At 47.9% G+C, this 24,739-nt stretch overlaps 1 protein-coding gene and 1 pseudogene across 4 annotated transcripts in view; one reads left to right on the top strand and one right to left on the bottom strand.

Annotated features, from left to right (window-relative positions):
* Positions 1-3,440: 3,440 nt before the first annotated feature.
* On the bottom strand, positions 3,441-3,867 carry LOC114608567 (annotated as a pseudogene).
* An 8,893-nt stretch (positions 3,868-12,760) lies between these two features.
* Positions 12,761-24,739, top strand: part of Hlcs (holocarboxylase synthetase) — a 168,187-nt gene continuing 156,208 nt past the window's right edge. The window contains exons 1-2 of one of the 4 annotated variants that reach the window (XM_028752495.1): positions 12,761-12,822; positions 17,513-17,653. In XM_028752495.1, the coding sequence (XP_028608328.1) occupies positions 17,516-17,653 (138 nt within the window). In that variant the 5' untranslated portion in view covers positions 12,761-12,822; positions 17,513-17,515. Of the gene's footprint in view, positions 12,823-13,032; positions 13,053-17,512; positions 17,654-24,407; positions 24,603-24,739 lie in introns of those variants that run through there. The other 3 variants (XM_028752494.1, XM_028752496.1, XM_028752493.1) reach the window with 3 other exon arrangements.

Here is a 24,739-nt window from a genome sequence, read left to right on the forward strand (position 1 = left end):
GGCAGGAGCTCTGTAAGTTCAAGTCAAGTCAGTTGCATAGGTAGCTTCAAGCCAGCCAGAGCTAGGCAGAGAAAGACCAAAGACTTCAAATATACATACATACATACATACATACACACACACACACACACACACACACACATGTATATATATATAATTTTTTTCTTGACTTATGCTGGCCTCAGTCCACTGTGGTTGTACATTTGGGCAAATGATCCTGGGTTATATAAGAAACCTAGCTGAGCAAGCCAAGGAGAGCAAGCTAGTAAGCACCGTCCCTGGGTTCTTCACCAGTTCCTGCCTCCAGTGTTGCCCTGACTTCATGTCGGGCTACAAGTGGAAGCTGAAATAACCCTTTTCTCCTCATGTACTAGTACTCTATGTTCTATAGTATCATATATTATTCACTCTGTACGTACTCTTTATGTAAAACCAAGCACACTAGTGTGCAGATTTGCTTTCAAGTAACCTAAGAATTATCTTGTAATTTATTGTTAGTAGACGTCTGATTTATGTAACTACCTTATATAGCTATACATTGGGGTTGTGAGAAAATTTTTCAGGCAAAAGGGGTGTTTAGGAGTGGAAACAGTTTAGGAAGTGCTGTTCTAGAGAACTACTTAAGCCTGAGGTGGGATGAATTCATGTGTGGCCATCTCACCATTCCGACTGGATGGGCAGAAACGAGGGTAGCTTATTCACCCACTTGGGGCTGCCATCTTAGTGGAGCCGGCTTTCCCAACTGTAACAGCTGGGTCCTGATAACGCGGGGGTTGGCTCTGGAACTGAATTGCTAGACGCTGGGTGGGAAATTTGAGCAACTGTCTTCTGGTACTGAGAAAAGACATCGCGGGGTGGGGACACGGTGCAGAGAGAATGGCAAGCCTGGCTTTGCAGGAGACGGGGACCTCTGGATCCAGATTGCAGGGGCAGACTGCAGTCTGGCTGCGCGTCCCCGAGGCTCGGGCAGTTTTGCGCAGTGCGCATTCCCGCGCGCTGCTCGCCGCGGCCGCCAGGGGGCGCAGCGGGGTCTCAGCACGACCACCCTGCAGAGCGGGCAGCCGCGCTCAGGACAGTGAGGTAAGCGAGGCACCGCGCCGGCGGGTGTCGGGGACTCGCCGGCGGGCTGGGGCCGTGACAGGCTGTCGGTACGGGCCGGGGGTGTCGTCCCCACACTGTAACAAAGGTTGGAGCCACCGCCCACAACGCTGCGAATCTGGCTTCGGCGCCGGGGGCGGGGTTTCCGGTGGAGTCTCATCCGGGGACCTTGCGCCCGTCCTACTGCGCATGCGTGCAGTCGCGAGACCGGAACTCGCTGGGAAGCGCCTACCGCCCTCCAGAAAGGGAAATGTTAATGCGTAGGTGAAGAAAGAAAAAAACTCTCTAAATAATGTAAGAGACAACTGGTAAATGATCAAAACCATTTCTAGCATACTTCATAGATGAAAGATTAGTGTCCATAATACGTAGATGCATCTTGAAGATTGAGGGCAACAGAAAAGTCAACTTAAAGGGGACAGGAATGGAGGACGCGCACCACATGACGTAATGCCTGATTTCTGTTGGATGGAAAGATACTCAGTATCTCTCCGAGAGCCAGAGCACAGCCTGTGCCTTCACCCCACCGTGGGGCTCCGTTAGTCTGTGGCTCAGACATCGGTGCTGATGAAAGGTGGCATCACTCTGGTAAAGGGAATTTTGAAGATGTCCACGCACTTCGTACCCACTCACCCTTTAGGAACACCGCAATAGGGAGGCGTGTGAGATCGGTTGCTCAGTGTAGTCGCCTGCAGGGGCACAGCTCTGCAGACAGCGTCAGTGCTAGCACACCAGTGATTGGTTGGATGAATCCGCAATGCAGCACCATTCGGTTGTGCAGAAAGAGATGACATCTGACGGAATGATTTCTAGATTTCACCGGCAAATGGAAGAAAGCTAGGCATACCCTAATGCTGTATAACTATTAATTTTCTGTGAGAAGGGAGAACTAGTAAAAACTTCGTATTATTTTTAATGAAAGAATGAAGGGAAGATTTAAAATGAGTTTTGCCATTCTAACACCTGGGATTTATCTTTAGCCAAATTATTCTGGGGTAGGGATGCAGCTCTTTGGGCGAGGATTTGTCTAACGTGAGTCAGGACTAGGTTCAGTCCCCAATACCCCTCCCCCAAAGAATAAGAAAATAATTATACTGAAGAAACCAGAGAAAGTGAAAGGTCTTTTCAAGTATGGAGACGGTTTTTGGAAAGCAGGGGGATTGGATAAGCAAGATTTATAACAAAACACCGCCAATGAAAGTGGTACCATTATCTTCATTTGTAGTTTCTCTAAATTGTCATTTTTTATTATTTAAGAAAATAAACCAAAGTAAATTCCAAATATTTCAGACATTTTGTAAAAGATACAAACGTATTTGCAAACTGTTATGAAGGCATCAGAACTGTTATGAAGGCATCAGAACTGTTATGAAGGCATCAGAACTGTTATGAAGGCATCAGAACTGTTATGAAGGCATCAGAATTGCCAGAGGGTTTGGGGTTTGTTGCCTGGAGTGTTCGGTTGTCCATACACTTACAGCTGAGGATCACCCAGCTTTTCTGCAGTCTGTGTAGACACGACGTCACAGTGAACTGAGATGGGAAGTAACGATCCATAGCTCACTCCTGAAGCTTTCAGCACAGATGAGGAGCATCGGTTAGGGTCCTGTCTCCTCCATGTGGGATATCTCTCTCTCCAATACACACAAGGTTTTAACTCTTTATCATCAGGTCTTTGTCTCCCAGGCAGATCTTAGAAAAGACTTTGTAAACAATTCTGAAGTTTCTCCTCTCTCTCTCTCTCTCTCTCTCTGTCACAGAGAGAGCACTGTGCCTGTTTCCTGAGTAACCACAGGAAGATGTCTGGTGTCCTGGTCTATCACTCTCACTCCCTTGAGACAAAGTCCCTACTGATCTGGATGCCAGCATGTTCCAGCCATACCCATTCTTCACTTTCCCCAACCCACACAGTGCTGGGGTTACAGGTGCACGTGTGGCTATGCCCAGGTTCGTATGTGGGTGCTAGGTATTTGAACTTGGGTGTTTGCCCTTGTGTAGCTAGTGTACTTACCCCAGTCTTGAAGTTTAAAAAACATTATTCCCCTTCATTGCTTGTGTGTGTGTGTGTGTGTACAGGTGCTTGTGTTTTCCTTGAATATATGCCTGTGGACCACTTGTGTGGTGCCTGTGGTGAGCAGACATCTTCATGTCTGATCCTTTGGAAGTGAGTTATTGACTTGTCAGCTCCAGTATGGGTGCTGGGAATTGAACCCTTGTCCTTTGGAAGAACAGCCAGTACTCTTAACCACTAAGCCATCATCTCTCTAGCTCCATAGTATCTTTTTTTTTTTTTTTTTTTTACTGCTCCAGTCGATGGAAGGGGACTTTATTTGGTCCCAGGGTCACAGGCTAGGTATGGCCCCAGTTTTATTTGACTTCTTGGGGCACAGGTTGTTGGTATGGCCGCACTTCTTCTTGCTGCAGTTGACTGCACGGGGGTGCAGGCGTGCGTAGCACTTGCAGCAGATCATCTTGTCACAGTTGTACTTCTGGGCAAGCTGACAAAGGGATGGCTCGATGATGCCACCGCGCAGGGTGGCATTCTTTCTGGATGTTGTAGTCGGACAGGGTGTGACCATCCTCCCGCTGTTTACCAGCAAATATCAGCCTCTGCTGGTCAGGTGGGATGCCTTCCTTGTCTTGGATCTTAGCCTTGACGTTCTTGATGGTGTCACTGGGCTCAACCTCAAGAGTGATGGTCTTGCCTGTCAGGATCTTCATGAAGATCTGCATGTTGGCGTCTGCTGCTCGGCTGCCTCGTTGAAGAGAAAGAAAGAGAAGCCCATAATATCTTTTAAATTGCCAATTGTTTGGGTAAACATATAGCATTCAACAATCCTGATATCTGTTGGCCATTTGAACAGACCGGACTCCTTGTTTAGGATTCCTCTGTGTGTCCTCAGCATGCTGTGGTCAGCTACTGCCGCAAAGGCTGCTGTCTGTGTAAATATTAACTATTTTGAGTTTTGCTAAATGATATGTTATGGTTAGGGCTATAAAGTTAGACACCAGAGCAGATTTAATCCAGTAAAATGAATATGCCTACAGTCCTAGCACTAGGAAGTAGAAATGAGAGGATTTGAGCTCAGGGCCAGCCTTGGCTACTTAGTTGGAGGCTTGTAGTCACCTGCGGCCATGGACCAACCAGGTTCTCCTGAAAGGGGGGCTGGAAATGAAAAAGGGACGGAGGGTGAGAAAAGATGAAGCCAAGACACAGTTCTCTGATCAAGGCTCGAAGTTTAATGTTCAGCTCTTAATTTAAAGGGAAAGCTCCACCAGTCCCTTCTTGTTTCAGCCGGAGATGGGTGGGAGAACCCATCCTTAGTCACTGCTGGAGATGGGTAGGGGAACCCAGCCTTAGTCACAGCCAGAGATGTCTCCAGGCAAGCTCAGCGGGCAGTTTATTCTTCTAAGTTCCTGTGGCAGGTTGCATGTGCAGCCAAGGTGGGTAACCACCTAGGTCCTATTATTTGGTCTATTGTGGTAAACAAGGTCTTTCAGGCCTGCTCAAGGTGGGGGGGCACAGAGGCTGTGCTGATTGGAGCTCAGGGCTTGGCTACATAGATGGAGGCTGTGCTTGTTTGTTTTTTTTTTTTCCACTTGACACAAACCTTGTAAGAGTGGATGTGAGAGAAATACCTCCATAAGCTCGGCCTGTAGGCAAGTCTGTGGGGTACTGTCTCGACTGATTGACGTGGGAGGTACATCTCACTGTGGTGGTGTCCCCCTGTACAGGTGGTCCTGGGTAGCACTGGAAAGCAGGCTGTGCAGCCTGTGGAGAGCAAGCCAGCAAGCAGCCTTCTCCACAGCTGCTTCTTCACTTCCTGTCTTCAGGTTCTGCCTTGAGCTCCTGTCCTGATTCCTCTCAGGGATGGAGTGTGACCCGAGGGTTGTAAGCTGAAACAAACCCTGTCCTCCCCAAGTCGCTTTTGGTTGCCTCAGTCAGTTTCTATCACTGGGATAACAACATGACCAAAGCAGCTTCTACAAGGAGGTGGTCAGTTTGTGTCACGGTTTCTGAGGGCTAGAGTCTGTGATGGCAGAGTGAGGAAATCGTTCATGTTTCGATTCACAACTATGAGGAACAGAGAGTGCCCAGCATGTGTATACTGGGAATCCCTCCAGACTTTTTCAGTGTGTGTGTGTGTGTGTGTGTGTGTGTGTGTGTGTGTGTGTAAAGAGAGAGAGAGAGAGAGAAAGAAAGAGAGAGAGAGAGAAGACAGGGTTTCTCTGTGTAGCCCTGGCTGTCCTGCAACTCACTCTGTAGACCAGGCTGGCCTCAAATTCAGAGTGCTGGGATTAAAGGTGAGCACTGGCCATGGCCCAGCCCTCCAATCTTTTAAAATCTCAAAGCCCTCTTCCAGTGATACAAAGTCATGACTCCTGATCCTCCCCAAACAATTCCACCAACTAGGGACAAAATATTCGAATATGTGAGTCTATGGAGGCCACTCTTAGTCAAACCTCTACAGTTGTGACGTTCTGTTACAGCAATAGAAACCTAACTAGGGCCGGGCGGTGGTGGCTCACGCCTTTAATCCCAGCACTTGGGAGGCAGAGACAGGCGGATTTCTGAGTTGGAGGCCAGCCTGGTCTACAGAGTGTGTTCCAGGACAACCAGGGCTATACAGAAAAACCCTGTCTCAAAAAACCCAAAAGAAAGAAAGAAAGAAAAAAAGAAAGAAAGAAAGAAAGAAAGGAAGGAAGGAAGGAAGGAAGGAAGGAAGGAAGGAAGGAAGGAAGGAAGGAAGAAACCTAGCTAGGGCGGAGGCTGACCTGGGAGACATAAGACAGCATTTAAAAATCCAAAAACCAGGGAACTCAGGTATGCAGGCTACACAGCTCTCTTCTCCTGGTTTCAGATGCAAGCTCATGTTAATTTTAGCTTTCGGGTTGCTGCAAGCTAATGGTCTGCTAAGATAATACATTCTGAAGGTTCCACTGAAAGTCAAGAGGATAGTAGGATGAACAGCAGAGGTATACGGTGAAAGGTTGTTAAGGTACTGAACAAGCCTAAGACAACCTGTGGTTTCAAACTGCACAATCAGGAAGTTCCAATCAGTCAGTCTAAAGAATCTTCAGCACGTGTAACTTTCTAGGAACTTTTGTTCTCAGTCTTCTGTATGTAATGTAGGCACCAAAGCTACAAAGGGTCTTGAGCTTAGTAGTTGGTCACTGTTCTATGTAGCAGTTTTCTAAGTTTGTGTATGTGTTACAGATTAAGTAAATCATTAAATTGAATGATAGTGCTGGGAGCCAGGGTCCTCAGTAGGAGAAAAGGGGACCTTGTGGGTTGGAATGAAACGTTTTTCATTTGAACTTATTTTTAAGTAACTATTTCTAAGAGCCTGGGAACAGGGCCACCTGTAGGAAGGGGAATTCCCTGGGCCCATATCTTTGTTTCTAAATATCATTGTCCATAAAAAGGAGCCAGCGGTCCTTGGAGAAATGCCTCCTTCAGGGAGAGTGAGAGAGAGATGGGCCAGGAATGGCTTCTGCCGGAAAGCACAGAGGGGTCCGAGAGATGATGGGGGAGTACAGAGAACATGGAGTTTCATTGTCCAGCCTGGCACAGCCTGAGCGTGAGAGTGAATGGTGGCAATATGGGAGAATGACACTGAGGAGGAAAGACTTGGAGCTGGGGACGGTTTAATGATCAAGGATTTTCTGTGCAGTGTGATCACTGGAGTTCAGAGCCCCAGAACCCACATAAAGGCTTCATGAAGTGAAGTGGCCTGCCTATTCTACCCATATCATTGAGGTCTGGATTTGATTGAGAGATCCTGTCTCAGTGGGTAAGGTAGAAGAATGATGGAGGATTAGCCACCACATGCATGTACACACAGGTGCAAGCACACTCACGTGCATTAATGCATGCATGCATGCGAGTGTGCACTCACACACATACACACACACACGTGGAAAAAAAAGTCTGCTACTCAAGAGTGAAGGAAAAAAGCAAATGAAACTTAAAATCAAACAGGTTAGCAGGGTAGAAGGGGCATTTCTGAGCTGTACAACAAGCCTGTGTAACGAGATGCTGGAGGAACAGCCCAGTGAGACAGTCACGGTTCAGACACACAAACAACAGGTGCGACAACCATTGGGTGAATGTCCGAGAAATAAACACTACAGTTTCAGAGTGTCAGTCCACAGACAGTGCTTTATAAAGATTAAAAAGGAATTTGTTGGACACACCTACACAGTGAGATTGGAGTCAGCATGACCAGTGTGGGTTGAACTGATGTCATGTGCCAAAACTGTACACCCTGAAATGTCATCATATAGTGGAGAGGGGTCACTGCGTAGAAGAGTTGCCTCCAGGAGAACTAAGCAACTCGCTGAGACCCGCCTAAAATCATTCACAAAGGCAGAGCCTTCACGACCTATCCCCACCCACCTTAAGTCCCAGCTCCCTCTACAGACCAAGGGAGAATCAACAACAGGGCTAGGGGTAGGGGTTGGGGGTGGGGGATGGAGGTGGGGGGGGGGAGTGAAGGGGGACACATAGTCAAACCACAGCAGATGCAACCTGATAGTCCTGGGAAAATCTTACAGCTGGCAGACGTTAGCTGTGGGGCAATTTGAATCTGAATTCAGTTACTGCAGCATGATTGGGTAAGAGACATGTTCTTAGGAAATACATCCTGAATGCTTATGGATGAAGGGTCATGATTTCTGCTGCTGAATCTCAAATCATTCTGGAAAGAAAACCTCTGTACTATTATGGATGCACCAACGTTTGCAGAATATGTTTCCTAGGTTGAACATTTAAAAATTGCCGACTTAGAAAGTTACTCCTTAAAAATGTTATTCTCCCTTCGTTACCACTTGTAGGGTAAATGCCTAGCTTATGCCATGCTCTCTGTAAGCAGGTCTGTGCTTTGTACAAAGAAGCCTCGTGTTCCTGGAACTCTGGAGGTTGGAAATGCCCCTGACATTATCCTGGGGCTGCTCTGACCTAGATTTAGACTTTGGACAATGCAGTATCTGTAATTAGCTGGAGCATTGCCTCTAGGAGATTTTCCCAAGCACTACAGTGTGAAGCTTTGTGGGCAGAGATTCATCAGTCTCCAAAGCACTTGTGAAAATCAGTAGAAATCTAAAATCTGAATGGAAAAACAAACATGACACTCCTGACCTTAAAGTACTGAGTTGAGGACAAAGCCCACTGATAATGGGGATGTGGCCAATGGCAGTATTTGGAAGAGTTTAGTGTTATCTTCGTGTGGGTATGCAGTGTCACAAGCACATGTACATTTGTCTTTCCACAATGATAATGTATTGAATAGCAATAAATTCAAAAACTGTGTCACATTTTTCTGGTTGCCACTTCCAAGTAATCCAGAGTTCTTTGGACAGCTGCTGTAGTCTTAGCTTCTTTGTATTTACTTTATGTGTTTTGGTGTTTTGCCTACATATATGTCTGTGCACTTCATGTGTGCCTGTGGAGGGTGTTGGATCCCCTGTAACTGAAGTTAAATGGTTGTGAGCCACCATGTAGGTGCTGGGAATTGAACCTGGGTCCTCTGCAAAAGCAGCAAAGCAGCCAATGCCCTTAACTGCTAAGTCATCTTTCCAGTTCCTAATGGGTGTTTTATTCCAATCTTAGTTACTAACATTAACTCTCAGGGCCTGTGTGTAATTGTACTTTATACTTGTGTGTGTATGTGAGTCTGTATGTTGTATGTGAGTATATGAGTGTGTGTTGTAGGAGTGTGTGTGTAAGAATGGGAGTGTGTGTTGTGTTTCTGTGTGTGCTATATGTGTGAGTGTTGTATGTCTGGAGTGTTGTGTGTGTTTGTGTGTGTGTCTGTGGGTGAGCATGTGTGTCTCTGTGTTTGTGTCTGTTGTGTGTATGTTGTGTGTATGCCTGTGTGTGTCTCTGTATATTGTGTGTGAGTGTGTATGTGTGTGTCTGTGTGAGTGTGCACTGACTGTGTCACATATAGCATATAGATGTCACATTTGTGGGGGAGCACCGCACTGTACCTCTTCCCTGCACTCTGACCACTTGTGAATTTTGTGCTAACTACTGTTCACTGCAGGAACCTTCTTTGAGGTCGGGGAGCTGCACTGGTTTATGGGTGTGGAGTAAGAGTTTGGAGGGAAGTTTCATACTGTTTCCATTCAACAGAATAATAGAGTCTCACTCTTAGGACTAATGAGCTTCCAACCATGGCTTCTTGGCCAGATTCACAGCACCAAGCCTGCATTTCCTCCAGTGGAGACAGGCTTAAATCCAACTAGAAACTGGTTAATTCTCTCCATGGCATTTAAGTCACTAGTTCACGCATGGGCATATCTTTCCATGCTGCTCCTTATTACAGATTACAGGGTTTGAAGCTGGATATGATTATTAATGGATTTCCCCCTATGCAGCCTACAGAGTACCTTCTGCCACTGTGAAGCCTAGCTAGCAGGGAGTAAACTTACTGGTCAATACTAACTTGATTTCTCTGTGTCTGGTGACCACTTTGTGTTTTCAGTAACAGGGTCTTACCAAGTTCTGAGGGAGCAACCAAGAGCATCAGCAAGAGTTTGTATTATTTTGGAGGTTTTTGGAACACTTCTCGCCAACCGAGGTATTCAATACCTGGCACTGGGGTTTTTATTTGTTAACTTATGGCTTATGGGGGGAGCCCCCATCCCACCCCACACAAATACACTATACACTCACACACACATACACAAACACACACATGTAAAAAATATTCACCAAATATAATTGTCACCTTGCAGGCTTACTGCTGAATAAACTCACCCTTCCTAGTTCTTTCTGAACTCTGGCTGGCTAGTTCAACTCAGATGTTCTGGCTCAAACTCCTCTCTAAGCTGACTGATTCAAACTGGCTTTTCTTGGCTTCTGATTGAATTGTTCTGCTTGGCCTCAAGCTAACTCCAGCAATCTGTTCTAATTTTCTGGCTCCTCATTCTCTGGCTGGTTCTGTCTCTACCTGCAAACCGTCCCTGTAAAGCTGCCTCCTCTCTCTTTCCTCTGTGCTATCTGTGCTCTCTCTGTTTTGCTGTCCCACCCCTACCCCCTGTGCTTTTCTCCTGAGAGCTGGGCATAGCCTATCTCTGACTCATTCTTTCAACTCTTTCTCTGATTCATCACTTTGTGGCTGCTTCCTTCTACAAACTAATTTTACCTTCGTTGTTTGGGATTAAAGACTAAGGGCATGTCTGTATTCCAGCCAGAGGGATTAAAGGTGTGTCATTCCAGCCAGAGAACACAGATATAGAAGGTCTTTGAATATAATCCCTTGACAGAGCAGCCACCTTGCAGGATTACACCCACCCACACACACACACACACACACCCCACTTAGGAAATTTAGCATGGTTGTTTGAATGAGAAATGTCCCTTACAGGCGCAAGAGTTTGAACACGTGGTACCTAGTTGATGGTTCAGTTTTGGGGTGTTTAGGAAGTGTGGTCTTGCTGGAGTAAATATGCCACTAGGGATGAGCTTCCAGAGTTCATAGCATGTGATGGTTTATATATGCTCAGCTCAGGGAGTGGCACTATTAGAAGGTATGGCCCTGTTGGAGTAGATGTGGCCTTGTTGGAGTGGATGTAGTCCTGTTGGAGTGGGTGTGTCACTGTGGGTGTGGGCTTTAAGACCCTCATCCTAGCTGCCCGGAAGCCATCCACTAGTTGTCTTCAGATGAAGATGTAGAACTCTCAGCTCTGCCTGTATCATGCCTGCCTGGATGTTGTCATGCTCCCACCTTGATGAACTCCTGAACCTGTAAGCCAGCCCCAATTAAATGTTGTTCTTATAAGAGTTGCATTGGTCATGGTGTCTGTTCACAGCAGTAAAACCCTAACTGAGACATAGCCTCACCCACTTCCAGTTCACCATCTGCTTCTTGCTTGCTGTTTAAGATGTGATATTTCATTACAGCAACAGAAAAGTAACTATTACACTTTAAACTAAGAGGTTTCCCAGATATCTAGTGTTAGTTTTCCATTGCTCCATCTCCCCCTCAGCCCTGCCCTCCATCCCTCTCTCCAATTAAACCTCCACCCCATCTTCTTCCCCCTTCAGATCACCTGTGCTCTATTATCCCCCCTCTCTCAAGATCGTTATCCCCTCCCCACTAATGGTCTCTTTCCTGGATTCCAGATGTACTCTAATTTAAGCACACAAATCTAAAGATTTGACACTAAGCTCCACATGTGAGTGAGGGCTCACTCAGTATAATGTCTTCCAGCTCCATCCACTCACCTGCAAATCTCACTTTGGGCAAGGCTGTGTTTCCAGAACAGAAAATAAAGTCCTATGGGTCATGCCCTGGAGTGAATAGCTGGGTCGGTCCTATGGCCAATCTACTTGTAGTTTTGTTTTGTTAGTTTGTTGTTGGGTTGTTTTTGTTTGTTTGTTTTTTGAGATATTGCCACACTGTACCAGTTTGCGCTTCACAAGAACCAAACAACATTAATGTGGATTTGTTCTAGGTTTTACCAGGACTGTCCTCTTCAGTACTGCATGAGCAGGCACTGGGGAGAGGCAGACTAGCTCTGAAGAAGAGGAACAGAACCCTTGGGTACAGGACATTTGTAGCCACTAGGAACTGTGTGTTTGAGGACACTGATCATGATCACCCTTGAATTGCAGGGGCACTGGGAACCCCAGCGGGGACAGGAAGCCACTGAGACTTACACATAAGGTTCTGTGTAAAGCACCCACAGACAGGCCCCTGAGCTCCCAGTGCTTCCCAGTCTCACTCCCTCACCAGAAGAGCATCTTAATCTCAGGTGCCAACCCATGTCATACCCAGAATAAAGAATCCTCCAGTTGTATCAGAGCCTGGCTGCACACATCTGTAATTACAGCTAATAGGGAGGCTGAGGCAGGAGGATCAGTGAATGTTATTGGCTAGCTTAGGTAAACTAATAAGACTGTCTAAACAATTGTATTCTAAAGAGAGATGTGTGCGTGTGCCTCTGTGTGTGTTGTAGTAGACGGAAAGAAAAGGGGCAGGACTTCTTGAAGATGTTGACAAGAAAATGAAGGAATCGGAGATTCAGAGGTAAGAATGAAGACCCACTCAGGCCTCCCGTTCCTAGGGGGAGAAGAGAAAGCTGGAAGGGTAAGGATTAAGAAATAGGAACCTCCCTCAAACAGCTGAGAGGAGGGAGGAATAACCTCTAAAGGGGCGGGATCTGCTTTCTTTTCTCTTATCCATTAAGCAAAACTTTCCATGAGGTTTATTACCTGCGGGGACAACAGCCCAAACAGCACGAGTGTCCATCCCAGAAGGTTTCGAACCAAGTCAGTCAGGCACAGGGGTACAAGCAATCCATTCCCGGGGCAGGGGGGTGCTGTGGGGGACTGCAGGTTTCCACAGGGAGGTGACATTTTGACCACTGAGGCCAGCATCCCTAAGGACAAGTCTGCTGTGGGGGCAGGCTGAGCTACTGAGGAGCGACCCTGAGTGTAGAGGGCCTTGGAGGTGCCCGAAGTCTCACTTGAGTGTGGCCACAGGTAGCCCTAGCACCGCCTGACCTGGCTGGGGTGTGGCCAGGATCTGAGGCTGCAGGGATCTAGCCCTTTCCCATGGTCTGTTCCTGCTCACGAGGCTGCCACCTGCCTGTGGTTGGCGAAGACGCACCACCCCACTCCTGTTCATTTCCCTGCTTGGTACCGGCTCCTGGAGTCACGGGTAGCTCGGGCCAGGAGCACCGGTGCGGGACCGTGGCCGCCCGGCTTTACAGGTACGTGCTTCATGGTGACCGTGGCTCCCACTGGGGACACACTCCCTTTCTAGCTCCTCAGGAACTAGCCGGCTTGCCCAGCTCGGCTCGGCTCGTGTCCTGGCTTTGATGTTTCTGTTTGTCCCCCTAGGGGGAGTTATTTATAGACAGGAATAATTTCTTCACAGCGGGGCCCTTCTGGCTTTGCTTGACCGGTCTGGATACTGTCATCTTTTCAGGGCCAGAATCTGGTAGGAAACCGGCGGGGGAAAGCCTGCTCAATCCAGCTGCCTCATGTTTTCTGCCTCTTCAGTTGTTAGCTTCTCTCTGCACTAAGGCTTACCAGGACACCTCACCACCGTAGATGAGATGGGAGTGGGGCTCACCCCTTCTCAGCTTCAGCTCTTGACTTTGCAAATCTGTGAATGCTGCTCCGTGGGCGGGAGGAAGTGGGTATGGGGCTCATCTGGAAGCTGTGTGTAGTGTTCAAGCCCCAGGCCCTCTCCGATTGTTTGGACGGGGCCTCCCTCCTGCAGCCAGGAGCTGACTTCTGTATATTCTCCTTGTAAAGGACCTCTCCCCTCTGCTCGGTGAAGATGGATTTGATTGCAGTGTAGACAGTTTTGTGGGCACTTTGCTTTCTAATAGCCTAGTAGGTAAGAGATGGCAGTAGTGCCTCACTGGGAAAAAAAAATGGAGTTTTAGGTTCAGGAACGTCTGGTGAGAACCTAATGGTACAGGCTGAACACCAGGGATGTGGACATGAGTAAGCTGTGTCATGTTGCAGCTGTCACGATCTGAGCGTCAGAGTTGGGGGTACAAAGGGAGGCAAGTGGAAACTAGCTAGTTTGTGGTCATCCTTTTTAGAAAGTGAGGTTAGCAATTTTCTTTTTAAAAAACAATATTTTTTACTTAAAAATTATTTATTTTTATTTTATGTGTAAGAGTATTTCCTGAATGTATGTGTGTGTGTGTGTGTGTGTGTGTGCTGTGTGCATTCAGTGTCTGCAAAGACCAGAAGAGGGTGTCTGACCCACCAAGTGTATGCTGAGAACGGAATCTGGCTCTTGTCAATACTGAGCCATCTCTCCTGCCCTGTATTTAAAAGTGCATGTGGATTCACGAATCCCATGGTGGTTCATACAGAGGTCAGGGCAACCTTGAAGAGTCTGTTCACCCCTTGTGGCCTTATGTGAGGTCTGAGGGTTGAACTCAGCTGTCAGACCTGTACGACGAGCACTTTACCTGTTAAACGTCCTGCTGGCTCAAGATGAGAGCCTTTCTCTGTTGCCCAGGCTGGCTTCCAATGCTGGTCCTCCCGCCCCAGGCTCCCTAGTAACCAAACTGTATTTATCTGCCAGCATGCCCGACTGTCACTTCATTTTGTTTTTTATTGGTGAGAAACTGGGACTCAGCAAGATGAAGTAACTTGCTTATGGCTGCATAGTGATTTAGGGACAGAGAAAGGAGTGCTGATGAAGTGAAGGAGAAAGTCCCTCTCCAATACTTACTCTGAAGTCACACGAGACATACTAAAGAGTTGCAGAAACAGTACTGAGAGCTCTCATCTCTCCTCAGCCCCCACCAGTGTTGACATCTTACACAACCATGGACTGATCAATCCTAACTCAGTAATGTTAGTGCAACGTACAAATGCAAATGAAGGCTCCAGATCTCACCCCCTTTCCCACTAGTGTCTTTTGTTCTGGTATAGGATCCATCCCAGGATTTACACTGCATGTCAAATCTTTATTTAAATATTATTATCACCATCACCATCATCACCACCATCATCACCACCATCATCATCACCATCACTACCATCACCATCACCACCACCACCATCACCACCATCATCACCACCACCATCACCATCATCACCACCACCACCACCATCACCATCATCACCACCACCACCACCATCATCACCACCACCACCACCATCATCACCATCATCACCACTACCATCACCATCACCACCACCACCATCACCATCATCACCATCACTATCATCATCATCACCACCACCACCATCACCATCATCACCATCACTATCACCATCATCATCATCATCACCATCACCTTCATCTTGTGTGTGTGCGCGCATGTGCACTGCTCTTGAAGATCAGAGGACAACTTTACAGAGTTGCTTCTCTCCCTCCATTTTCACATGGGTTCCTGGACTGAACTCAAGTTGCTAGGCTTGCTTAGCAAGCTCCTTGGTCACTTGTCACTGTTCCATTGCAGTGAAGAGAAACCATGATCAAGGTAGCTCTCATTTTCTTTATAAAAGAAAATATTTAATTAAAGGCTTATTTACAGTTTTAGAGGAGTAACTCATAGTCATAATGGCAGGCAGCTGACAGGCCTGGCCCTGGAGCAGTAGCTGAGAGCTTTTCATCCTTTGTCTGCAGGGAGGGGGGAGGGGGAGAGATAGGGAGAGGGGGAGGGAGGGAGGGAGAGAGGGAGAGGGAGAAACTGGACCTGTTGTGGGCTTTTGAAACTTCCAAGCTCACTCGCAGTGACACGTTTCCTCCTAATCGTTCATGAACAGTTCCACTCTGCCATGACTGAGCATTGAATATGAGCGTCTGGGGGCCGCCTTCAGTCAAACCAGCAGTCAGCTATCACGCCAGCCTTATCTTTTTTATTTTTAGCAAGTTTCTCAGATGTTTCCCGCTGGCCTGGAACTCCCTTCGTAGTCTGGGCTAGCCTCCACCTCCTGAGTGCTGTGATAATAGACATACAGCATTGTGCCTGGCATTGAACTTTTAATTAGTAAATGAAAACTTTTTTAAAACACAGGGTCTTACTCTATTCCAGGCCACCTGGGAACTCGCTATGTCGTCAAGGCTGGCCTCAAATTTAACAGTGACCGTCCTGAGCCTCATGAGTGGTAGGATTGCAGGCATAAGGCACTCTAGGCTGCCGAGCCTTTTAATTTTGTACTTTGTTTCCCTACTTGAAGTTTCTGCAGCCGGTACTGAATTACTGATGTTCAGCTTCTGTACAGAAAGCCTGTCCCAGGCGGACTCCTCACAGCGTGCACTTGCCCTTCTCCTCCTCCTCCTATCCCTCTCCTCCTCCTCCTCCTCCTCCTCCTCCTCCTCCTCCTCCTCCTCCTCCTCCTCCTCCCAGCATGTACTTGCCCTTCTCCTTCTCCCTCTCCTCCTCCTCCTCCTCTCCCTCCTCTCCCTCCTCCTCACTGCGTGCACTTTCGCTTTCAGAGCAAGCTGTCCCCTCAGGTGACCTTAATAATTCCCACCCACAGCTTTGGGGTGTGTCCGAGTTAGGGACAGTCCCAGCTGCTCCGATCTGGATACAGAGGCTGTCCTCAGGGCTTACAGTGCCAAACCAGGAACCTTCGGAAGGTGCCTCGTGTGGATCTTGGATGATGATATGTGCACATGTGTGGGTGCAACTGTGTGAGTGCCAACATCATGTGTGTGAAGCTCAGAGGATGACTTACTGTACAGTCTTTGATATGTGTTCCGGGAGTTGAATTCACAGCGTCCAGCTTCTGTGGCAAGTGCATTTACTGCTGAGCCACTGTTCAGGTCTTAGCTCTCGGTTGACATCCCTGTGGGAACTGCATTCATCCAGGGAGCTAGAAAGCCATAAATCCGTCCCTTAGCTTCCTTGTTTGGTTCTGAGAGCTGGGAAAGTCACTCAGTTATTCTAAATTCCACTTTTTTCCTCTGCAAGAAGGTGGCCATAATGGTCATTTTGCACAGTGTATCAGTTTGTTTTCTATGATTTCATTTAGTTTTTAAAAATTTATGAGTACACTGTTGCTGTCTTCAGACATACCAGATGAGGGCATCAGATCCCATACAGATGGTTGTGAGCCACCTTGTGGTTTGTGGGGATTGAACTCAGGACTTCTGGAAGAGCAGTCAGTGCTCTTAACCACTGAGTCATCTCTCCAGCCCTCATTTAAGTTTTTGATGGAGGGGTCTCCTATAATCCCCAGCTGGTCCTGACCCTCTGGGTTGAAATGACCCTCCTACCTCAGCCTCCCAAGTAGCTTGAGTCACTATACCTGTTTTCTGTTGTTACAACATATGCTGGATGCTGGGTAATGAGTAAACTGAGCTCACAGTTTTGGAGTCTGAAGGCCAAGGTTGGGTAACCCATCAGTCTGGCTTCTGGCTGGGCTCTCTGGGAAACAGAAGGGAACGTCATACGCAGAAGCAAGCACACCTACTGGTTTTGTAACATCACATTCTGTGAGAACTGACCTGAATCCTGTGGGAATTCCATCGATCCCTTCTGAGGACAGCAATCTCCCAGGACCTACCCATCCTTCTCTAGGCAGGCAGCTCTACCCTGCAGCCCAAGGGCATCACAGGACAGCCATGAATGCCAAAAATGCAGAATCACAAACTTACTGAAAGCATTGTGAGGTTTTTCTGCTAGCTTGACTGTCCAGTTCTCAAGTGTGACGCCTGTAGATGGAAATGCTTTCCACAGGAAGGTTGGACATGCCTGCAGCTGCTCCTGCCTTACATGCTCCTGTTACTGCTGCACTGGGGACTGAGCCTCCAGCACAGCGGTTCCCTACCTTCCTAACACTGCGACCCGTTAACACAGTTCCTCATGCTGTGGTGACCCCCAACCATAACATTATTGCTACTTCATAAGTGTAATCTTGCCACTGTTATGAATCGAAGTATAAATATCTGTGAGTTTTTTTTTTTGATGGTCTTAGGTGATGCCTGTGAAAGACTCATTCGGTCCCCAAAGGAGACAAGCTGCCCTAGTTCATGAACCCCCAGGGACCAACAAGGTCAAGCCACAGTGCAAGCTCACTGAGAGGCCTGGGTGTACGAAGTGCCTGGCCCAGTGCCTGGTATGTGGTGGGTACCGGGGATATGTCCTGGCCTGTGAGTGAATGGAAGCTGAGGGAGCGTAGTGTAGCATTTGGTCTTGAATGCCAGGCATGAGTGGCCTGAATTCCCTGTGGAGTGGAACAGCAGGCGTTTGGGAAGGGATCAGTGGGACCAAGGAGGCCATGTTACTCTTTTCTAGGAGATCATACTGGGGTCTTGGAGTAGAAAGATTAAACATGGCTATTCTCCTGCTGTAGAAACAAGTGAGGTGCAAGAAGTCAAGGCTCTAATGACTAAATTCTGCTTAGAGCACAACACAGAATACACTGTTGTGAGCACAGAAGAAAGAAATCAGGAGCTGACTTATTGGAAGAAATCCATTTGGTTTTATTCAAGTTCCCTTGAAGTGCCAGCCAGCTCTACGGTGAAGTGTGGATGTGACACGGTGGCAACGAAGCCTGCTAGAGGACAGCGTCACAGCGGTGGGTTGTGGTGGTAGCTGAAGCCAGCAGGGTGGGCATGAGCCTCAAGGATAGTGGACATTGGAGCAAAGATCTTCCCAAGCCTGATGGTTCAAAGGTGTTCAACTGCCAAGGGTGCTTATCAAAGTACTGCTTAGTTTGGGGGGTGCTTATCAAAGTACTGCTTAGTTTGGGAACTAGACGTCCAAGGTGGAGGCATGACCGGGGTTGGTTTTGCCTGAGGCTTCTCTCCTTGGATACAGATGACGTCTCTCTGTGTCATCAAATGATCTCTCCTCAGTACGTCCATTACCTTTGCAAGGACACTAGTCACACTTACTGGATTGGGGCTCATATGCCCTCATTTTACCTTAATCACCTGTGTAAAGGTTTCACCTCTAAATATGGCTACGTGTGAAGTTCCAGGGGTTAAGATGTCACTGTATGAATGGGGGAGGGCACAATTCACCCATAAACACTGGACTAGAAACAGGACTTTGAAAATTGAAAGATCCAGAGGCTGGCGACTGTTCCCACTGTCTCCTTCCTGCCTCTCCCTGTTGGGTCCCAGAGACTTTGCCAGTTGATACTAGGGGTTTCCATCATGTGGCCTGGGTCCTGGAGCTCTATGCCCAGCCCCGTGGTGGCAGAGGTAGCTGGTTTGTGCTCTCAGTAAAGGTGTGGGCTATGTTCTCAGTGGCCGCATGCATTGTCTTTAGGTAGAGGTGTCTGTCTTGCTCTGTGTCCACACTGCACCCTCATCAAGCTCCAGCCAGTCCTCTCTGTTGAATCTCCTTTGTCTCGCTAGTTGTTTCTGTTGTCATACAGAAGTGTGGTCTGAAAACTGCAAAACCAGAAAGTCAGCACAAAGGCTTCTGCAGTGAAGTGGATGTGAAACAAAAGGGCTTACAAAGGGGGCTCGCTAGCCAGATGTGTTTAATCCAGTTCTTACCCAGATTGTATTTTCTAAGCCTTTCGGGTCAAGCGTCAAGTTGTCCATCAAGGGTCTCTGATCTGCTCTTGGAGCCCTATGAATCTTCAGCCTGTCTGTCTGTCCTGCCTAACCTAACGTCTGATGAGTTTGGCATTCTTTGTTTATTCTAGATCTGAAGGCTTTATCAACTGTTTCTGTTTCCGGTGTCTCCTCTTATGTCATGTGTGTGCCTCCAAATAAATGGAGGCTCTTAATTTACATCTTTGTAAAGTTTTTTTTTTTTTTTTTTAAAATCTTATGAGCATGGGTGTTTTGCTTGCATGTATGTCTATGTACCAGGTGTGTGCCTGTTTTCCAAGAAGGCCAGAAAAGATTAGATCCCTAGGATCTGCAGATACAGACAGCTGTGAGCCACAAAGTGGGTGCTGGGAACCAAACTTAGTCCTCCCAAAGAGAAATCACAGCGCTTATCTGTAGAGCTATCTCTGCAGCCTGAGGATCTTAATGTTAGTGTTTTCGTCCTTTCCTTTGTTTTATTATCCTTGTCATCCATGGTAGTTCTTATTTGGGGTGTGTGTGTCTGTGTCTGTGTGTCTGTGTGTGTGACAGCCAACAACATATGTGTGGAGGTCAGAGGACAAATTGTGAGAACTGATTTTTCTCCTTTCACATGATCATGTGGGTCTCAGGGACTTGGCAGCCTAATCATCAGGCTGGTCCATCTGGGTGGCCCAGTGTTCTTGGAATCTTAATGTTTTTATATTTGAAGATCAGAAAAGTATTTTCTGACAACTTTGTTTTTTTCCTTTCTATACTTTCTTAGTTAGGGTTTTACTGCTGTGGACAGACACCATGACCAAAGCAACTCTTACAAAAGACATCATTTAACTGGGGCTGGCTTACAAGTTCAGAGGTTCAGTCCATTATCCTCAAGCTGGAGCATGGTAATGTCCAGGCAGGCATGGTGTGGGAGGAGCTGAGAGTTCTACTGAAGTAGAACTTCAGTTCATCTGAAGGCCACTAGCAGAATACTGACTTCCAGGCAGCTAGGACTAGGGTATTAAAGCCCACTCCCACAGTGACACACCTACTCCTACAAGGCCACACTTCCAAATAGTGCCACTCCTTGGGCCAAGCATATACAAACCATCACATTCCACTCCCTGGCTCCCACAGGCTTGTTCAAATACATGACTCTATGGGGGCCATACCTAGCCACAGCATAATAAAAAAGTGCATTAGGTCCAACTTCTAAAGCCCCCATAGTTTATAATAGTCTTAAAAAATGTTAAAAGTCCAAAGTTCAAGGTCTCTTCTGAGATTCATCCAATGACTTAACTTTAATCCCCAAAGCAAGACAGGGAACCAACTGTGCAAACTCCAAACTCTGTGTCTCCGTGTCTGATGTCAAAGTGGTCTTCAGATCTCCACTCCTTTTCATCTTTGTTGAATGCAGCAAAGTTCTTTCTTCTGGGCTGGTTCCACTCCCTGTTAGCAGCTTTCCTCAGCAGATAGCCCATGGCTCTGGCATCTCTAACATCTGGGGGTCTCCAAGACAACTTCAATGTTACAGTTTCTTGTTTTAGTGTCTGGGATCCACACATGATCTTCCAGGCTGGTGTCAGATCTCCAGCTCTGCTCTCTGTAGCACTCTAAGCTCAGGTTGATCTACTCTTCTGCTGCTGCTATTCTTGGTGATCATCCCATGGCACTGGCATCTCCAATACACTGAGGTCTTCTAATGCAACTAGGCTTCACCAATAGCTTCTCATGGGCTCTCTTCATGGTGCCAAGCCTCAAATACTTTGTATGACCCCCTTCAGTCCTGGGCTGTCAACTACAACTAAGGCTGCACCTTCACCAGTGGCCTTCCCTGGCCTCTCACAGTGCCACGCCTCAGCTGCTCTTCATGACCCCTTCATACCTTCAAAACCAGTACCATCTGGGTGACTCTTACACATTACCAAGTCCAGCTGCAGCACAAGGTACAACCTTGACTATCTCTGGAACACAGCTTCTTTGTGTTCTCAAAAAACACTTCCCAGAAGATTTCATCTCAGTGATGCTGGTCTCTTCTTAATCACCATTAATTTCTCCACACCAGCTAACCAGCATCAATTGCCCCAGTAGTCCCTTCTATTCTGGAATCTAAAGCCAGAGCCACAAGGCTGAAGCTGCCGTGTTCTGCTGCTTGCTGGGCTTGGAACATGGTCCCCTTTATTCTGTTACCAGCTTTCTGTTTTCCAACTCCCTCATTGCCTAAGCTTGGCTGTCCTGGAACTTGTTCTGTAGATTGACCTTGAACTCAGAGATCTGCATGGCTCTATCTCCTTAACGCAGAATTAAAGGCCTGTACCACCCTGCTTGGACCTAAATTTAGCTCGGCGGGATCTTGCCCCAAGGTCACCACTCCCTTAATTGAATTTAATATTCTTGAACACAGGATTCCGTTTCATTTCATTTCCTGGTGCCTCTTTAATACTTGAGCCACATTTTATAGTTTTCCTTTCTCAGCTTGCTACGATTGTTTAAAACACCCTTCATGAGACTTAACCAGAGAACAAAGCCTATGATGGGTGTTTCTGAGACTTCCTTTGTCAATGCAATTAATCTGAGTCTCTTCACCTTAGCCTGAGGTAGACTCTTCAGACAAGGACAAAAAGCCACATTTTTCACCAAAAGTCCACAAAACAGCCTCTAGGCCACATACTGAAGTTCTTCTCCACTGAAACCTCTTGGGCCAGGTCAGCACAGTTCAAATCACTCATAGCAACAAAGTTTCCCATATTCCTACCAGGATGGCTCATTAAGCCCCACTTAAAACATTCTATGGTTTTCCAAATCCAAAATCCCAAATCCACATTCTTCTAAACAAAAACATGGTTAGGCCTATCACAGCAATATCCCACCCCTGGTACCAACTTCTGACTTAGGGTTTTACTGCTGTGAGCAGACACCATGACCAAGGGAACTCTTATAAGGGCAACATTTAATTGGGGGCTGGCTTACAGGTTCAGAGGTTCAGTCCATTATCATCAAGGCGGGAACATGGCAGCATCCAGGCAGGCATGATGCAGGAGGAGCTGAGAGCTCTACATCTTTATCTGAAGGGTGCTAGGAGAAGACTGGCTTCCAGGCAGCTAGGACGAGGGTCTTAAAGCCCACGCCCACTCCATCAAGGGCTACACCTCCTACTAGTGTCACTCCCTGAGCCAAGCATATATAAACCACCACATATACACACATTTAAAAATAAAAGTAAATCAGTATGGAGCTCTAGCTCAGTGGTAGCATGGCACTGTGGGCTGTGCCATCCCTGGGTAATACTGCACTGTATAAGAAAGGTAGCCAGCCGAGTAAGCCATGGTAAGTAAGACAGGAAGCATCCCTTCTGTGTCAGTCTCCTGCCCTGGCTTCCAAGGTGTAGGCTAAAACAAACCCTTTACTTTTGTCAGTGTTTTATGACAGCCATAGAAAGAAAACTAGAACAGAGTCCTAATTAGGGTCACTACTGCCAAGATGAAACTTCACAGGCACCAGGAGGCTGGGAAGGAAAGGGTTATTTGGCTTACACACTTCCACATCATAGTCCATCACTGAAGGAGTAGGGACAGGCACTCAAGCAGGCCAGGGACCTGGGGGCAGGAGCTGATGCCGAGGCCACGGTGGGTTGCTGCTTACTGCCTTGCTTAGCTGTCTTTCTTATAGAAACCAGGGCTCATTTATGTTTGTGGGTCACCAAAACAAGATAAACTGTATTAAAGGGTCACAGTGTTAAGAAGGTTGAGAACCACTGCCCTACAAGCTTGCCTGCAGCCCAATCTTATGAAGGTATTTTCTCAGTTGAACCTCCCTCCTCTCCAGTGACTCTAGCTTGTGCCAAGTTGATATTAACACTATCAGGACAAACACTATTTGGTGGTAACTAGTGCCATGCAGGGAGCCAGCCACTTCCACTAGGAGGAAGCAGACTGCCTTCCTTTCAATACAGCCTGCCTTCCTGTCCTCAGTGATGTGTCATTTCTTCCTGGACTCTCCTGTTTGTTAAATCTGTTGTTGCCACACCATCTGACCAAAAAGTCTGAGGTTCTGTGAGTAGACTTTTTTTTTTCTTTTCGAGACAAGGTTTCTCTGTGTAGCCCCAGTTGTCCTGGAACTCACTCTGTAGACCAGGCTGGCCTTGAACAGAGAAATCGGCCTGTCTCTGCCTCCCAAGTGCTGGGATTAAAGGCGTGAGCCACCACTGGAGAATGAGTGGCCGTTTGAAATGGGCAGATCCACGGCCGGTGTACTTTAAAAAATCTATCGTAGGATTAGGCAAGCCTTGGGAGCGGCATACCTGACTGTTCTTAACACATTCTGCTGCTTGTTTACAGTGAGGGAGCAAGGGTCACACAGCAAGCAACTAGAAATTGTTAGTTCAGAGTTACTGTGGATGAGAGGCTCTGGGGAAGAAAACTGCTGTTTTTAATTGCTGGCAGAATTGTGCTTCCCCTGGGACAGGACCTCTGGGAACCATCACTCATGTTTCCTCCTCCCACCTGGCTCAGAGTTAAACTGGTAACAGACATGTAGTGTGAATACCCCATTTGTCTCTTTATGTGCTTCATATGAATTCATGTAATTTACCTGGTAGTACTTTTTGAAGTTTTAGCATGACCTAAATAGCCTCACCTAATTTTCCAACTGGGCTGGGGAGAGGCCGTCAGTCCGTCAGTTCTCTGATTTGTGATGTGTTGATAGTTAGCAAATACTGGCTGTTGACATAAACTTAGGCCCAGTGCCTTACTCATTCCCACCCTCAAGGAAGGGAGGTTGGACTTTGACTTGATTAGACTATCCACTTTCCCTCCCTCTACCCTCCAACCTCCAGCCTCCAATCACTCTCCTGTTTCTCAGGACTGCCTCCTTTCCCAGACCCTCACTACTCTGCGCCTGTCCCTGTATGTCCCTAGCACAGTCTTTCTCACCTCCCCAGTTCACTATAGTTGTGCAGCCCAGGTCTCTCCATCTCTAGAGCACACCTTCAATCTCCTGGCTCTCTCTACCCCTTTGGAAAGCCAGCCTCCTGAGACCTGACTGACAGTGGCCTCTCTTCCAGTGCCACCTTCAGTCCTAGCCCGCCCTTTCCATTCGCATAGCCTCTCTTTACCCGAGGCACCCTCTCTACGGTCCTGGCGCCCGGGGGGGCCCCCGCCCCCCCGCTGCTACCCAGCCTGCATCCTTGCACCTCTAGCGCATCCCTCCCCTACATCCTTTCCTGCCAGCACACCCGCCCGGCTCTCAGCCCACTCCTGCAGCGCACGCGCACTCCACCCCCTCCCAGCCTCGCTTCCGGCTGGGGCGGGGCCTGGTGCGGGCCGGGCGCGGGCGCCGGCCATGCTCATCACGCTGTGTTACCTGTACCTGTGGGCGCGCTGGGGGCGCCGGCCGGCCGCACTGGTGCTGTACACGGTGCGGCGGCTGCGCGCCTCGCGCTGCTCCTTCACCTTCTGCCGCGCGGCCGCGCAGCCCCGGGGCGCGCGCGTGTGCCTGAGCCGCGGCGGCCGCGTCTTCTGCGTCGGCGAGAGCCAGGTGGGCGGCGGGCGGGGTCGCCGCGTGGACGGGGCGCGGCGGCGGCGGCATTGCAGTCCAGCTCGCACAGCCCAAGCGTGCACTAGAGCCTGGGAAGCCCTGCTGTGCGCCGTGGGCCACGGGCCAGCTGCCCCTCC

The sequence above is a fragment of the Grammomys surdaster genome, unplaced genomic scaffold (assembly GCF_004785775.1).
Source record: "Grammomys surdaster isolate TR1022 unplaced genomic scaffold, NIH_TR_1.0 125925, whole genome shotgun sequence".
Lineage (NCBI taxonomy): Eukaryota > Metazoa > Chordata > Mammalia > Rodentia > Muridae > Grammomys > Grammomys surdaster.